The 15,729-nt window shown below is 47.2% G+C and overlaps 1 protein-coding gene across 2 annotated transcripts in view; it reads left to right on the forward strand.

Moving 5' to 3' along the window:
- Positions 1–15,729, forward strand: part of col22a1 (collagen, type XXII, alpha 1) — a 48,036-nt gene that overhangs the window by 15,614 nt on the left and 16,693 nt on the right. For both annotated transcript variants that reach the window (XM_079749910.1, XM_079749911.1), the window contains 27 exons: positions 127–180; positions 265–318; positions 1,462–1,515; positions 2,116–2,169; positions 2,259–2,303; positions 3,834–3,887; positions 3,972–4,025; positions 4,744–4,779; positions 4,894–4,923; positions 5,125–5,178; positions 5,384–5,437; positions 8,849–8,902; positions 10,364–10,417; positions 10,527–10,580; positions 10,946–10,999; positions 11,624–11,677; positions 11,866–11,910; positions 12,032–12,094; positions 12,200–12,253; positions 13,069–13,110; positions 13,370–13,402; positions 13,552–13,605; positions 14,360–14,413; positions 14,696–14,749; positions 14,846–14,899; positions 15,063–15,116; positions 15,477–15,581. In XM_079749910.1, the coding sequence (XP_079606036.1) occupies positions 127–180; positions 265–318; positions 1,462–1,515; positions 2,116–2,169; positions 2,259–2,303; positions 3,834–3,887; positions 3,972–4,025; positions 4,744–4,779; positions 4,894–4,923; positions 5,125–5,178; positions 5,384–5,437; positions 8,849–8,902; positions 10,364–10,417; positions 10,527–10,580; positions 10,946–10,999; positions 11,624–11,677; positions 11,866–11,910; positions 12,032–12,094; positions 12,200–12,253; positions 13,069–13,110; positions 13,370–13,402; positions 13,552–13,605; positions 14,360–14,413; positions 14,696–14,749; positions 14,846–14,899; positions 15,063–15,116; positions 15,477–15,581 (1,425 nt within the window). The remainder of the gene's footprint in view (positions 1–126; positions 181–264; positions 319–1,461; positions 1,516–2,115; positions 2,170–2,258; positions 2,304–3,833; positions 3,888–3,971; positions 4,026–4,743; positions 4,780–4,893; positions 4,924–5,124; positions 5,179–5,383; positions 5,438–8,848; positions 8,903–10,363; positions 10,418–10,526; positions 10,581–10,945; positions 11,000–11,623; positions 11,678–11,865; positions 11,911–12,031; positions 12,095–12,199; positions 12,254–13,068; positions 13,111–13,369; positions 13,403–13,551; positions 13,606–14,359; positions 14,414–14,695; positions 14,750–14,845; positions 14,900–15,062; positions 15,117–15,476; positions 15,582–15,729) is intronic.

Here is a 15,729-nt window from a genome sequence, read left to right on the forward strand (position 1 = left end):
TCGGTCGCAGAGCTTTGTGTTCTCAACAGCATCCCGTCGTCATGGTGATCCCCGCCCTCACCGCATGTCCGTGTGACTCAGCGCCGCCGTACATAAATTAACCCCCTCACCTCTCTCGGTCTGCAGGGCGACTCCGGAAGCATTGGGTTAACAGGTCGCGATGGACCCAAAGGAGTGAAGGTAAGCTCAGTCATACAGTTCGCCTGTACATTGTGTGTGTTTAATGGTGAAGCTGTCCGGTCTAATAGTTTTAATCCGAAACAGGGAACTGGTGGGATTCCAGGAATCGATGGCTTGCAGGGCGACAAAGGAGAAAGTGTAAGAAGGGAACTCTCAGACTTTGAATGTTTTCACTGGGGTTACTGTTTATTATTCATGTGGATGAAACTCTGCACTCTTTTCACAGAGGTGCCATTGTAGGACCAATGCAAGTGTTGCTCTCAACATTAATGATGGGTCTGCTGCTTCATGTACCAGGGTACTTAAACCAGTGGAGATGCCACACCACAGGTTTAGTCTACTGCCCGTGCCCTGGCACACAGAAGGATCAGACCCATCATTAGGGTTTGGAGGGACACCTGTGTTTGTCCGACAATGACACCTCTGTGGGAAGAGTCATGTTAATAAATAACAAGAAGATATACACTCTATAAAACCCTGTGACCGCCCTGATCACCTCTGGGGATAGAGTGATATCATCAGGGAACAAATAGAAACAATGGATGCCCCTTACTTAAGAAATGTCCCACGAGAGGGAGGGCTCTTATAGCTAATATCAGCGTGGCTGTGTGTCGGTCATAGCTACGAGAGCGCAGGCTGTGTACTCAAGGCAATCACAGCTGTGCTGCTATTCAGTATAACTGCATGACCTTGAGTTTGCTATTGCTTTAAAACCACTGTTCTGCAAGCTCCATTTATTAGTTAACATTACGAACTGACTACAGATTAGTTTTAGGATTTGTTTGTTTGTTTAATAATCTTTCTGTTGACGACCAGCACAAGTACTTCCAGCACTGGACAAGGACTGTTGTGACTGTTATCAAGCTACACACTAACATATTACTCGCTTGTACATTTTTGTAGTTCCGCACATTACCGCAGGTCAGCTACTTTATATCGGCAGACATTTATCTGTATGTTTTCAGTTATTGTGCAACCAGGGAATCAAGATTTTGTTGACAGTGACTTTGGTGGCACGTTTGACTCTGATGAGCTTATGATCGTTAGTGTAGCCAAATTAACCGAAATTATAAGAGACGGCTGTAAATCAGAGTGATAGAGATAGGGATACGTTAAGTGATACGTATAGTTTAAAGTCCCAGTGCTGTTATATTCATGGAATGCCTTCTGTCAAAGCATTTGACTTGGTCTGCACTGTGAAACAATGACAATGAACAAATAATAAAGGTGATATATAGATCTATTTCCCTGCATCATACCATCTCTCCTCTACCCCGACAGGGTGAAGGCGGAGCCCCTGGTGTAGCAGGACTGCCCGGGTCAGTGGGGCTAAAGGTCAGCTGAGGCACCCTTCTCTCCCCCTCCTCTTCCTCCCTCTCCTCTTCCTACTTCTCCTCTGATTGCTGACCAGGCACAGCATGTTGTTACACCTGTTCCATCAGAAAGGGCAACTCTTTGACCTCTTTTTGCCATAGCTGGTCGAAGTGAGGATTTAAAGAAACAGGCGGAGTGTGGATAACACACTGGCCAATCAGCTGGCTTGTTCTGCTGTAGCCTCTCCCCTAAGTGGCAAAGGCTGAGGTCAGATCAAAGGAGGAAAGGAGAGGTCCCTTCTTTGAGAGGGATGTTTTCAGTGTTTGTAGAACTTTTCCAAAAGAGAGAAATCAATAAATATGAATAAAATAGAATGACTTTGTCGACAAAACTACTTGTTTCGCCAGTATGCGTTTTAGTTATCTATTATGCTGGGGATAAAACTGGAAAGACTGTGATTTGTGGTCAAAGGTCTGCCAGGGATCATGGCTCATCCAGGCTCTGCCCGTGTTACTAAAAAAGCAACTATTTTGGAACTGCTTACTTTGCTTTTCGGGGCAGCAACACAAACGCTATGTTCTAAAGTAAACAAATCTAAAGTGATTACATTTTTTTGAATAGGGAATCCAAGGGGATTCGGGAATACCTGGCCTGCCTGGATTCAAAGGCGTCTCTGTGAGTATTTTCCGTCATGTTTGAATGGATGTGTTTGTTTCTAGTCGTTCAACACACTGATGTCCCAACGCTGTGTCTATCTATCCTAGGGAGAAAAAGGATTCAAAGGAGAACAGGGAACTCCCGGGTCCAAGGTACACATTCACAACGTCCCCTGGAGTAAAGAAAGGTGGTATCGTAGCTTCAAGTTTATTGGTAGTCTGTTGGTTTACACTTTAGTTGATTCTCAGGTCATTTCTCACTGGGAATCCTTTGTAAAGCACTGCGCGCCCTTATCCAAAATGACTCAATATCTTGGCTGAGAACAATCCAAGCACACAATAAAATGCTTGATGACAACAGATTCCATGAGCGTCATGACCCAGTTTAAGTAGAGCGACTGGACAGGATGCAGTGCAGCGATGGGAACCAGAACACAGAGCCAGTAGTTGCGTATTTTTTTGGTATAAACGGCCATGCAAACGGTTGATTAGACATGACGGTGTGCAACAAGCTCAACGGAGGCGCGACTACGCGACAAAGTGGTACGAAAAGGTCAATAATCAACAACAGCTTTCATGGAGCGAATTGTGATCACTTCACATCACATCACACAAGAGCTCAGACGGCAACGTCGATACCACAATGGGTAGTTGCCCAACCTGTTTTCTCTAGAACAACCCCCTCCCCCCCTCCACCCCTCCCAGTAAGCCGACAGAGCCAATGGTGGTAAAACCACATCACAAGACTCTATGGTTAGTAGTCGTCGTGGTAGTGGAACCTTCCAGAAGCTCTGCACACCGGAGCTTCACTCATTCCCTGAGTCTGAACATCCCAGAGGAAAGGCTGAGTGTGTGTGTGCAGAGTATGTGTGTGTGTGTGTGTGTGTGTGTGTGTGTGTGTGTGTGTGTGTGTGTGTGTGTGTGTGTGTGTGTGTGTGTGTGTGTGTGTGTGTGTATGTGTGTGGGGCTGTAATAGTGTGAACAGATGTGGCTTCCTTGATAGACTCTCCAAACTTCCTGTCGGGGATTGTGCGGGGGCGTTTTGGCCATAATGCTGTTCATTCAGGACAGGCTAGAGAACCTGTGGCTAAGCCCCCCAAACCCCCCCTTCTTCTTCCCAGGCCATTGCACTGACTTCCCCTGCAATGCGTGTGTTGCGAGTGTTAATACGTTAGCCGCAGGTGGCATACAGCCACTACAGCTATGTTTGGTGCATTGCGTGATTCCTCAGCGTTAAAGACTCGGATCTTATGGAGTCTTAAGTCCTGCACGGTTTGGTACAGTGTAACGATCAACCTTGATTAAATGGAAAGGTTGGAGGCTGGAAGGGACCTTTTCGGGCCTTCATGTCAACATGTAATACAATGTGTCAGGTTTTGAAGGTGTTTCTAATGGTTTTGGGCCACATGGATATACTTTGCACTGCAGCAACATGGTTTAGTTATTGCAGCGTCGCTTGTTGAGTTAAGCTGACAGTTAGTCAGTCAAGTCAAGCCCATATGGAGGATCCATTGCCGTCTTGGCAACATTCATCATTAAGCCACACAGAAGCCAACCATTCATCCCTGTTTGCTGCCATAAAAACCCATCTCAAAATCAGTAAGGCCTTCAGTGAGAGGGCCACAATTATTACTTTGTGTTTTCTTCATCGTTATTTTACGCATACTATCCTTTGTATTTTAGGGAGAAGTCGGTTTGTCTGGATTTGCGGGAAAACCTGGGTTTCCTGGGAAAGACGTAAGTTTTGAATGTCACGTTTTTGACTTTTCTCCAACTCCAGGCGACGAGGCATGACATTTATTTTTGTCTTCTACCCCATAGGGCTTGAGGGGCATGGTGGGCGCTCCTGGTGCAGGTGGGACCAAGGGAGATAAGGTACGGGCCCCCCATACTCCATCCCAGCCCCTGCTGTCTACACACAGCTCTCCTCCGGCTCCCCCACACCCCATTCCAGCCACTGGAATCTACACATAGCTCCCCCCCCCCCCCCCCCCCCCCCCCCCACCATCAAACACCCTTTTGGCAAAATTACCCAAAACAATTAAAGTCTAACGATATGGCTGCAGGGGGCGGCGGGGAGGTGTAAGGCGGCTAGAATCCCCCACCGCGCCGACTGCGCAGCCCGGAGCCTCCCGTGCTCTCGGGTGCTGTCTCGGCTTTCCAGACATTCCAGCGACGCTCCGCAGTCTGCCTTCAAAGTCCGCCCCGGCGCTCCGCAGACAAACGCCACCGACCTCGTTTCGTCTGTCTGTAATTACTCGCTTTGAGGAGCGCTCGCTTTGAGGAGCGCTCCGAGGAGACGCGGACGCGTTCCCTTTGGTACGCATGCTTGGCGCTAACCCCCCGCACGCCACCCAAACCGTGCCCAGCGGTGCCTACTGAGTCTTGCGGGTGTAGCGCGCGCACAACACGCACACACAACCACAAACACCACCCGTAGTAAACCCGCTGCCTACTTTAAAGTCAGACACGAGGCACTTTAATAAAAACCGCTTATTCATTGTGTTCACATCATCCTAATAGCATGACTTGTGTATCAATGGCTGACATTGTTGTTGTTTTGCTGTTGTCTGGCTGTGTGCCCGTCCCACAGGGAGAGAGGGGCCCCGCCGGTTTACCTGGGGATGTGGTGAGTGCCGTATTTAGACGGTAAAAGGTTATTACACCAGAATCTACGGGCTGATGGGCTGACTGACGGAATAACAGCTTTATAAAACACACGCCTGTGCATTTGTCTTCCCAGGTCCAAAAGGAGGGTTTGAAGGGCGAACAGGTAAGTCAACATGATTTGCATGCATAGTATCCACATTATAAAGTGTCCATGCAGTAAATGAACAGTCGGCGTATGGAGTCTATTATTATCCGAAATATGACACTTAATACCTTGACGGAAAGCGTTCCTACGTTGGAGAATAGGATCCATTACCTCTTGAAGGGATTATGTGTAAAGCGTATGGATTTGACCTTTACCTAGGGATTGGCCGGACCCCCGGGGCCCCCAGGAGCCAGCGGACCAGCAGGGCCACCTGTAAGGATTTAATACTTCCTTTCCAAACATATTATGTTTCCTGCTGTCGGCCTTCTGGGTAACCCATTGTTGGATTTGCTGAACAGAACCACCTGTTTAAGGCAGCACGTGGCCGGCCTGTCTAGAATCAAACCAAAAGCCTCTGTGTTGTGCTGTCTCACCTCAACCTTGTTGTTGTTGTTGTTTTGCGTGTTTGTTTTTCAAGGGGCCTCCTGGTAATCAAGGGTATCCAGGGGAACCTGGAGAATTCGGCCAGCGGGTAAGGAGGAGTGCTTCAGTGGGAAATGTTTGTTTGTTCCCCTGGAATGTTGTTGCTGTGTGCATCGAATCCTTAAAGCAGCTCCAGACCAGGGACTAGACCAGGGACTAGACCAAGGATTAGACCAAGGACTAGACCAGGGGCTGGACCAGGGACTAGACCAGGAACTAGACCAGGGACTAGACCAGAGACTAAACCAAGGATTAGACCAGGGACTAGACCAGGGACTAGACCAGGGACTAGACCAGGGACTAAACCAAGGACTAGACCAGGGACTAGACCAGGACTAGACCAGGACTAGACCAAGGACTAGACCAGGGGCTAGACCAGGGGCTAGACCAGGGACTAAACCAGGAACTAAACCAGAGACTAGACCAGGGACGAGACCAGGGACTAGACCAGGGACTAGACTAGGGACTAGACCAGGAACTAAACCAAGGACTAGACCAGGGACTAGACCAGGGACTAGACCAGGGACTAGACCAAGGACTAAACCAAGGACTAGACCAGGGACTAGACCAGGGACTATACCAGGAACTAAACCAGGCACTAGACCAGGGACTAGACCAGGGACTAGACCAGAGTCTAAACCAAGGACTAGACCAGGGACTAGACCAGGACTAGACCAGGACTAGACCAAGGACTAGACCAGGGGCTAGACCAGGGACTAAACCAGGAACTAAACCAGAGACTAGACCAGGGACGAAACCAGGGACTAGACCAGGGACTAGACCAGGGACTAGACCAGGAACTAAACCAAGGACTAGACCAGGGACTAGACAAGGGACTAGACCAGGGACTAGACCAAGGACTAAACCAAGGACTAGACCAGGGACTAGACCAGGGACTATACCAGGAACTAAACCAGGCACTAGACCAGGGACTAGACCAGGGGCTGGACCAGGGACTAGACCAGGGACTAGACCAGGGACTAAACCAGGAACTAAACCAGAGACTAGACCAGGGACGAGACCAGGGACTAGACCAGGGACTAGACCAGGGACTACCCAGGAACTAAACCAAGGACTAGACCAGGGAGTAGACCAGGGACTAGACCAAGGACTAAACCAAGGACTAGACCAGGGACTAGACCAGGGACTATACCAGGAACTAAACCAGGCACTAGACCAGGGACTAGACCAGGGGCTGGACCAGGGACTAGACCAGGGGCTAGACCAGGAACTAAACCAGGGACTAGACCAGGGACTAGACCAAGGACTAGACCAGGGACTAGACCAAGGACTAAACCAAGGACTAGACCAGGGACTAGACCAGGGACTAGACCAGGGACGAGACCAGGGACTAGACCAGGGACTAGACCAGGGACATAGACCAGGAACTAAACCAAGGACTAGACCAGGGACTAGACCAGGGACTAGACCAGGGACTAGACCAAGGACTAAACCAAGGACTAGACCAGGGACTAGACCAGGGACTATACCAGGAACTAAACCAGGCACTAGACCAGGGACTAGACCAGGGGCTGGACCAGGGACTAGACCAGGGGCTTGACCAGGAACTAAACCAGGGACTAGACCAGGGACTAGACCAAGGACTAGACCAGGGACTAGACCAAGGACTAAACCAAGGACTAGACCAGGGACTAGACCAGGGACTAGACCAGGAACTAGACCAGGGACTAAACCAAGGACTAAATCAAGGACAAGACCAGGGACTAAACCAGGGACTAGACCAAGGACTAGACCAAGGACTAGACCAAGGACTAAACCAAAGACCAGGGACTAGACCAAAGACCAGGGGCTAGACCAGGGACTAGACCAGGGACTAGACCAAGGACTAAACCAAGGACTAAACCAAGGACTAGACCAGGGACTAGACCAAGGACTAAACCAGGGACTAGACCAGGGACTAGACCAGGGACTAGACCAAGGACTAGACCAGGACTAGACCAAGGACTAAACCAAGGACTAGACCAGGGACTAGACCAAGGACTAGACCAAGGACCAGACCAGGGACTAGACCAAGGACTAGCCCAAGGACTAGACCAGGGACTAGACCAAAGACCAGGGGCTAGACCAAAGACCAGGGGCTAGACCATGGACTAGACCAGGGGCTAGACCAAGAACTAGATCAAGAACTAGATCAAGGGCAGGGTTTGCTGCAGCACAAGCACAAAACATTTTGCTCTTGCATTCTGATTGCGCATGTTTGAAATACGACTGGGATAAAACATTCTCCAGCAGCATTATTTATTTTTAGAGAGAGTGAAAATCCTATTTTCTTAGAATGAGTCATCATACTTGTTATAGTCTTAAGAGTTAGGATATGGCTCTTGGGCACTGCTTGAAAGCTACTACCTCTGTTCAGCAGCGGCAGTAGTAGAAGGAAGCGATCCCTGCTGTTTCCAGACGCATGGTGGGGTGTAATTAACGCCTTTGATTGCTAACCCCCTTACACACTCTTAATGGGGAGGAATCAACATCACACCAGCAATATTAGCCTGCAAGGCAACATGTGTTGGAGTGTTGATTTGTGTTTCTGTTTTTGGCGTTTTTTTGCGTGCCTGATTGACCTTGACCTCCTCACCTCACGTGTTCTTCCTGCTCCCTACTCTGTAGGATAGCTCCCCCTGGAGGCCAGGGCTGTTGTTGTTCACTTAAAGTGTGAACACCCTGTTTCAGCTTTCATTTTAACATTGAGATACTTTTTTTTTTGGGGGGGGGGGGACTCTAAGGAAAGAGTAGGGCCATGTTCTAGGAAGAAGGGGGCTGTGTCATCCCCATCGTGAAGACCCACGACAACTCTAGCGTCATTGTGTAGGAGCTCTAGAATGAGAGCTTTTTTATATGAAATGTGGGCGGCCGAGAAACGTAACCCTCTCTCGGACGCAGAAATCGTAATCAACCAAATCTCCATTTGAGTCTCTGAATGGTCATCTTGTGCAAACCTTTTGGCTGTGAGACACGCTTCAGTTATCCACACTGCACACTTTTTTACTCTGTGTGTGTGTGTGTGTTAGTTTTTGTGTGTGTGTGTGTGTTTGTTTGTGTGTGTGTGGGGGGTCCTCTGGGACACATGCTGGTAGTTCAGTGTACACCACCAGGCTGTTTGTCTTCTCCCCCCCTGAGCCTGTGTGAGATCCTGCAGAGCGATCTGAAACGGAGAAGCCTGACAGTTTTGTGGCTGCAGACAGAATTCCCAGATGTGACCAGGAGCTAAAGAATACCAGCATCATATAAATAGTGTATAATGTTGGTGCTCCTTTTTCCTTAACATTACATATTACCAGGATGTAAAGAATACCAGCATCCTATAAATAGTGTCTAATGTTGACTTTACCAATACATACGTGAATATATGAATATGGTGTTCTGTTATGGTCACTGTGTACATTTAGCACTTATTACACAAATAGTAGGACAGAATAACCCGTTGTGTGTGGCATTTCAGGGAAAGAAAGGCGAAAGTGGATTACCAGGAGTCGATGGCCTCCCGGGAGCAGCAGTAAGAACTGTTTAAAATACATTATAATTAAAACATGCACTATGTACGTGTTTCCCAGCAGCAGCCTCTAGTGGCTTGAATCGTTACTACAGTTTGTAGTCATGAGGTTTTCCCTCGATTGCGGTTTGGGGAGGGGGGGAGCAAAGTGTACCAGAATAAAAAGATTTACAGATTGAACGTTTAAGATGAACAAAAATCAATAAGTTTGTGGAATTTGAACAAGTTGTGTTCACAATTCATTATAAGTTCAAGGATAATATCTGTGCTGTTTTTCTTCCTGTTTGTTTGTTAGTTTTACACCAAAAACCTGCCATGACATTATTTGTTCAGAATTAATCACAATTTTTTCTCACTTTATTGAGTTTTGCATGGGTGACCTCTCTTATCTAAAAATCTCAAATGCAATTAATTAAACATACATGCATATCATTTAAATACATCCTTGTGGATTAAAAACAGTGCCTGGATGAGGGCTGAACTAAAGTCCCTAACATATAGCAAAAATAAATGTGTCCCTCCGAGAAACGTGAGCCACACCGGGCTTCCTGGCGTTACGCCACACAGCTGAACTGTAACAATTTTGCAAGTGTATTTGGTTCTCTTCCACTGATGTTTCCCTGCCACGTTCCTCTATGATGTCACCACATGTCTGTATCAGTCTTCTGCTGGTCTACAGCAGCAACACTACTCATTATCAATCTATCTATATGTCTCCAGAAGCCACATGCAGCATAACTGTCTGCCCTTACACTTTCACAGACTGTGTTTATGTGTGTTTTTATGGCTGCAGCAGCAGAACTTAACTGTGGTTGCCATAGTTACTGTTCCTGGTGTACATATAACACAAGACTTGGCTAGTTTTTTTTGTCACAGCAGTAAGTGTAGTGTCAGGGTCTTCTGTCGCTTACCCGATTGAAAAGTGTCCAATAGCTATGCATGCTGTGCTGACTGCAGGATTATAGCAATGGGAACGTTTAAGACATTTCTATTACAAAACATCAAGCATTAAACAGCCTCTATGATGGTGTTTTAAACACAATGTTGCCCTCTAGTGGACACAAGCAGACATTGGTTTAAATTCTGAAGTGGAATGACAGTGTAATAAACACTTAACAGACTCTAGTATTCCCATTATTTCCCCCTTATTCTAACCCTGGCATAACCTTTAGCGCCATATCATTATAAGACATGCAAATCGTTTTGATGTATCTTTTGGATCAGCAGAGAACAGATGCTGACAGACAGCCTGTCAGAGGGTAGAATTACCGCGAATTACCGCGTTAGCTACAGGCTAGTGGCCAACAATTACACGCTGCTGCTGGGCCATTCTGCAGTCGGCGTGGGGATAGATCGAGACGGGGCCCTTCAGATGGAGAATTCATGATTCAGTGGCTCATTGATAATGTATCAATGTAATTATCATTCTCTCTCTCTCTCTCTCTCTCTCTCCCCCCCCATCAGGGTCAGGCGGGCATCCCTGGCCCAGCAGGATTACAGGGACACACCGGGCCCCCTGTGAGTGACACGAACACACCAGCGAGACCAATGCATCTTATCAATAGTACAATAGTACACCGACAGAGACGCTGTTTGGTGCCCTTACATGTCTTCTTCTCTCTCACAGGGTCTCCCTGGCGAGATCGGATTCTCCGGCAAACCTGGCGAGTCCGGCAAGGCTGTAAGTGACGTACTTTAGTAGTAGTAGTAGTAGATACTTCATAAATCACTTTGTGGAAATTCAGGTACCCTGTAGCAACAGTCAGACAGTATAGTTGACAAACAACAAAATGGACAGTAACAGTAAAAGTCAACAAAACAAGTCAATAAAAGTCAATAAAGTCGATAGAAAGTGAGCAATATTGCACATGGTTACAACGCCATGTAAAAAAGACTCAGAGGCAGATATAGAAATAAACATAACAAAACATATAACAAATAACATTTTAAACATAGTTAACATAATCTTTGATGTCTCCATCCTTGGCGTCCCGTTCCGCTCCCGTCTCCTGATTGGTGGTTTTCCTTCTTCTGTTCCCTCAAAAGGGGCTTCCCGGGAAAGACGGTCTGGATGGCCTTCCAGGAAATGATGGCGGCCTGGTCAGTCTGACAACCACACACACCCACCTGCAAACACATGCACAAAAACACACACACCTACATACAAACACATGCACAAAAACACACACACCTACATACACGCACACATACATGCATACACACAAAAACATACACACTCCTACATGCACGCACAGACACACATACACGCACATACAAACACACACACACACACACACACAAACAAACATACACACCTATACACATACACACATACACATACGAACACACACACTCACACGTACATACACATTTACAGTATATATACACATACACACAGTCACACATACACATACACAAACACATACATCCACACACACTCATTCTCAGGTTAGCCTTTAGCTGTCAAGTAGGAAGCGGTTATGGTTGGAGCAAGGATTCTTTTGCCAAATCAAGGAAAAATGGAAACATTTCCTGCTAGTATGGCTTCATCGCCTTTAAAATGAATTTAAAGGTTTCCACAAGGGCTTCTTTCTTTACACAACAAAATGTGAATGGGGCCTATGTACATATGTAGCACTATGTATCACTTATTGTTATTATCGGGGACATGCGTATGATCCTTGCCCTTACCTACCTGACCGTTGGCGGTGTGTTTCTCTGCAGGGGCCCAGGGGCGAGCGAGGAACCGATGGCTCACCTGGCAAAGAGGGGCTCAAGGTACCAGGACTCTCTCTTCCACACTCACACACACCTCCTTAAACCTAACAACTACATTACAATACATCTGTATTATAATTACATTTAAGTAGTGTGACACTAAAACTGTATTTCGGAAACAATAGACTATTTGAGCTAAGGACTATGTTAGTGTCGTTATTCTCAGTCTGGGACATGTCCTTCCCCAGGGCCAAGACGGACCCCCGGGACCGAGAGGACCCCCAGGGGAGAGAGTGAGTCTGCATTCCTTCTTCTTCAGCTTTTCATCTTGGTGTTTGGTTTGGCATGTCATTCCAGTGAGCCACCACACACACTGTGTCCTGAGCAGAAATAACCCTTGTTTGTCTGCCTCAGGGAGAGCCTGGTTTGAGGGGACAGGCCGGCGTTGAGGGACCCAGTGGAAACAGAGGAGTTCCGGTAGGTTCCACCCACATCAGAGGCCCCGGTTGTCGTGTTTACCCAGGACGGTCTTCATGAGGTGTAGATGGTGTGTGCTGATGTGGACTGTGTCCCGTGTTTTAGGGAGAACGAGGAAAAGATGGAGGACTTGGGCCTAAAGGAGCAAAGGGCGACAAGGTAAACATGAATAAATCAACAACCTTTTACAACCTCAAAAGACAACTTACTTTGCTTTGTGAAAAGGTAACTCTTAATCAACTGATACGCACTTCTTTCTGACCTCGATATCATTTATTTCTTGAATTTATTGTATATGCCAGTTATGAACCAAGTTCCTTTGTACCTACCAATCCCAATTTAACATTTCTATTTGAGCTTTATGTAGATTTTTTATTTATAATACAGCACAAATGTGTTGTTAAAGGCTATTGTATAGTATTATACTATACATTGTAGTGACATTGCAGACTTGTCGTACATTGATACGCAGACTTGCGTACTCGGTAGTTCGGGCCGGGAGAGTACGACTCGGGAGCACAAACAGCCGAGGACAAGGGGACGCACGGCCGCTTGTTAGGTGAAATGCACTCTGGGATACCTGGCTGTCCCAAGACTAGACGCAGGCTTCTGAGTGGAACAATACTTGGGCTGCGTCTAATGCTGCCTCACGAGTCCACAAGAACACGAGTACAGACACGTTCGCTGACGGAGAAAGGGCTTCAGTCTCTCCCATGTGGCATCAGCCGTTATACTAAGAGAGATATATATACCACAGAGGTGTCGTCGCCGGATGCAAACAGGCGTCACTCACAACACTAGTTATAGTCTGCTCCTTTAGATGTAACGGGCACAGGGTAGTCGGCTTAACCAGGCAGGAGTTCTCCACCCTGGGGCCCTGTTACATCAAAGGAGCAGGCCCTTATTAGTGTAATCAGCGTCCATCTGATTGCTTCTTTGCCTGGAAACTGACAGAACAACGTGTCTCTCCCCAGGGGGACGTCGGCGGCCGGGGGCTTCCGGGCATACCGGGCAACGTGAGTGAAATACAGTCATGTGTACGACGGCGTAATGTGGTGCTTTGTTCTATTTCTAACTCCATAATGTCATGTGCTGTGTGAGGGGAAGGGGTTGACCTAGCGATTATTTGCACTTGGTTCTATGAACATCCTTACTGTAGCGACAACAATCTATTGTTTCACCTTCTTATGACACATGTACTTACTGTAAGTCGCTTTGGATAAATGCGTCTGCTAAATGTCCTAAATGTAAATGCTATGTGTTGAAAACACGCAGGTGGCCGAAGTTATCCAGGAGCCAGGTGAACCGGTAAGGGCAGGTTTTATTGAAACGTCAAATAACGTTGGCCCCTACACTAAATTCTTTGTTGGCCTGTTTACCATTCATAAGAGTAGGACTCCTGATTTAAACTTTGGTAAAGTTATGGTCAAATGGAAATTAATTATTTTGTTCCACAGGGGAAACCGGGAGAGAAAGGAGAGAAGGGTGATCAAGGGAAACAAGGAGAAACGGTGACATGATTTTTGATTTGTTCGTCTATTATATTATTGTTAGTTTTGTCTGTTTTTATTTATTTAATTTCAGCATACAACACTGCATGATGAGCAATGCTCTTGGTGTCCATTAGATGTCAGTAGAGATTAAGATTTGATCACCTACTGTACAACTCAAGTGAGAGGGAGGGACGTTCACATCACAGACAACTAAATTAACATACTGCCCCCCCCTCCACACACACACACACACACACACACACACACACACACACACACACACACACACACACACACACACACACACACACACCACACAAACACACACACACACACAAACCACACAAACACACACACACACAAAGACATACACATACATATAAAACACACACACATGCAAGCACACACGCACACAGACACTCCTTTAACAAGCAGATTTGTGCTTTACTTTACTTTTGCAGATTTAATTAAGTTCACCGCTAGGGATTCGAGGTCTGCTTTGTGTAAAATTACTTTTATTTAAAAAGCTATTCAGTCATACTACTTTTGATCACAACCGCAGAAATAGCTTAGCACGCAGGCAATGCGACCTGAGGTAATACCTTGAGCCAACGTGAGTAATACACTCTGCCGATGCCAAATGGATTTGTCGTTCATCATAGGCATGAGTATGACAATGCATACGATCTTTTGGTGTCCGCTAGTGTCCATTCTGCTGCTACACTGTGTGAACAAACTGTGACCGTATTGTACCACCTGCTGTGTTCCTCAGGGTCTGAGAGGTTTAACCGGAGAGCAGGGCTTCAGCGGACTGCCCGGTGCACAGGTACCCACAATTACCACCAGCCACAGCCTCCCTCCTCCCTCACTGTTTCATTTTACTGTCTAAAGTGTGATTCATATTTGTAACACGATTATTATGGTTATGGGTAGTGCTGTCATCATTTTGTTTTGCACTAATGGTTCAGCGATTACACACAAAATAGGTAGTCGTTGAAGAAAACAAGTGAAATAAAGTACTTTTAATCATAATAGTGCCGTAGATATTGATCGACCACTCAAAAGTTCATGTTCTCATGGTCATGTGACTTTCCCCATCCCAAACCAGGGAACCAAAGGAGACAGCGGCATTCCCGGGGAGGTTGGAACGGTCGGAGACGCTGTAAGACATTTATTCATTGCGCTTTTACATGCGCACGTGAAGTGCACAGGCCTGAGAACACGTCTCACAGTGAGTTGTGACCTCTCCCCCCAACAGGGCCCACCTGGACCAGCCGGTGTCCAAGGCGGACGTGGACTACCAGGAAATGCGGTACGTTGTCTGATCTGGGATGAATGAACTCCTGATGGGTGTGTTCAACCTTACATCACACACATCACTCAGAGTCAAGCACATCCTCAGGACTCCGGGCTGTGAGTCTGACGGAGTGTGTTGATGGAGACAGCAGCTTCACTCTGTGTGTGTTCCTGTGTAGGGCATCCCGGGAACCATGGGGCCTCCTGGTCCCGTCGGAGAGAGGGGAGAGAAGGTCAGTGGACCCAACCTAAACCTTAATGTGTTTGTGTGTGGGTGTAAGTGTGTGTGGGTGGGTGTAAGTGTGTGTGTGTGTGTGTGTGTGTGTGTGATTCCACCCTAAATTTGATAATATTCCATGCGATTCTCTTTGACACCCTTCCCAGTCCTTACTACCCCTTGAAGGAGGGATCCCTCTTTCTCTGTTCCTTTGTGAGGTGTCCTTGATAACCAAGGGACCTTGCTCTTTGGGGGGCTAGGATCAGGGAGGGTGTCATAATGATAGTGTGGCCTGTGAAGCCCCTTTTAGGCTGTAACTGTGATGAAGGGCAATACAAACCCTTTGTACGTTTTTCCTCCGTGATTGATGATCCAGGGCGAGGGGGGTAAAGAAGGAAAAACGGGAGCTGCAGGCCCCCGCGGAGACCCCGGTCTCAGCGGCCCCCCAGGACCCACAGGAAAGGGCAAAGACGGCCCAGACGTAAGACCCCCGCTGCTGTACCTGATCGATATGACCTGTAAAGGCTGTGTGTGTGTTCATCACTCTCTCACCCACATCCAATGAGCTTGTCCGTGTTCACTTCTTCCCCTGTGTCTGTGTGTACGTTAGCAACACAGGGACACAGCAC

Source organism: Pollachius pollachius (genome assembly GCF_949987615.1).
Source record: "Pollachius pollachius genome assembly, chromosome: 13".
Lineage (NCBI taxonomy): Eukaryota > Metazoa > Chordata > Actinopteri > Gadiformes > Gadidae > Pollachius > Pollachius pollachius.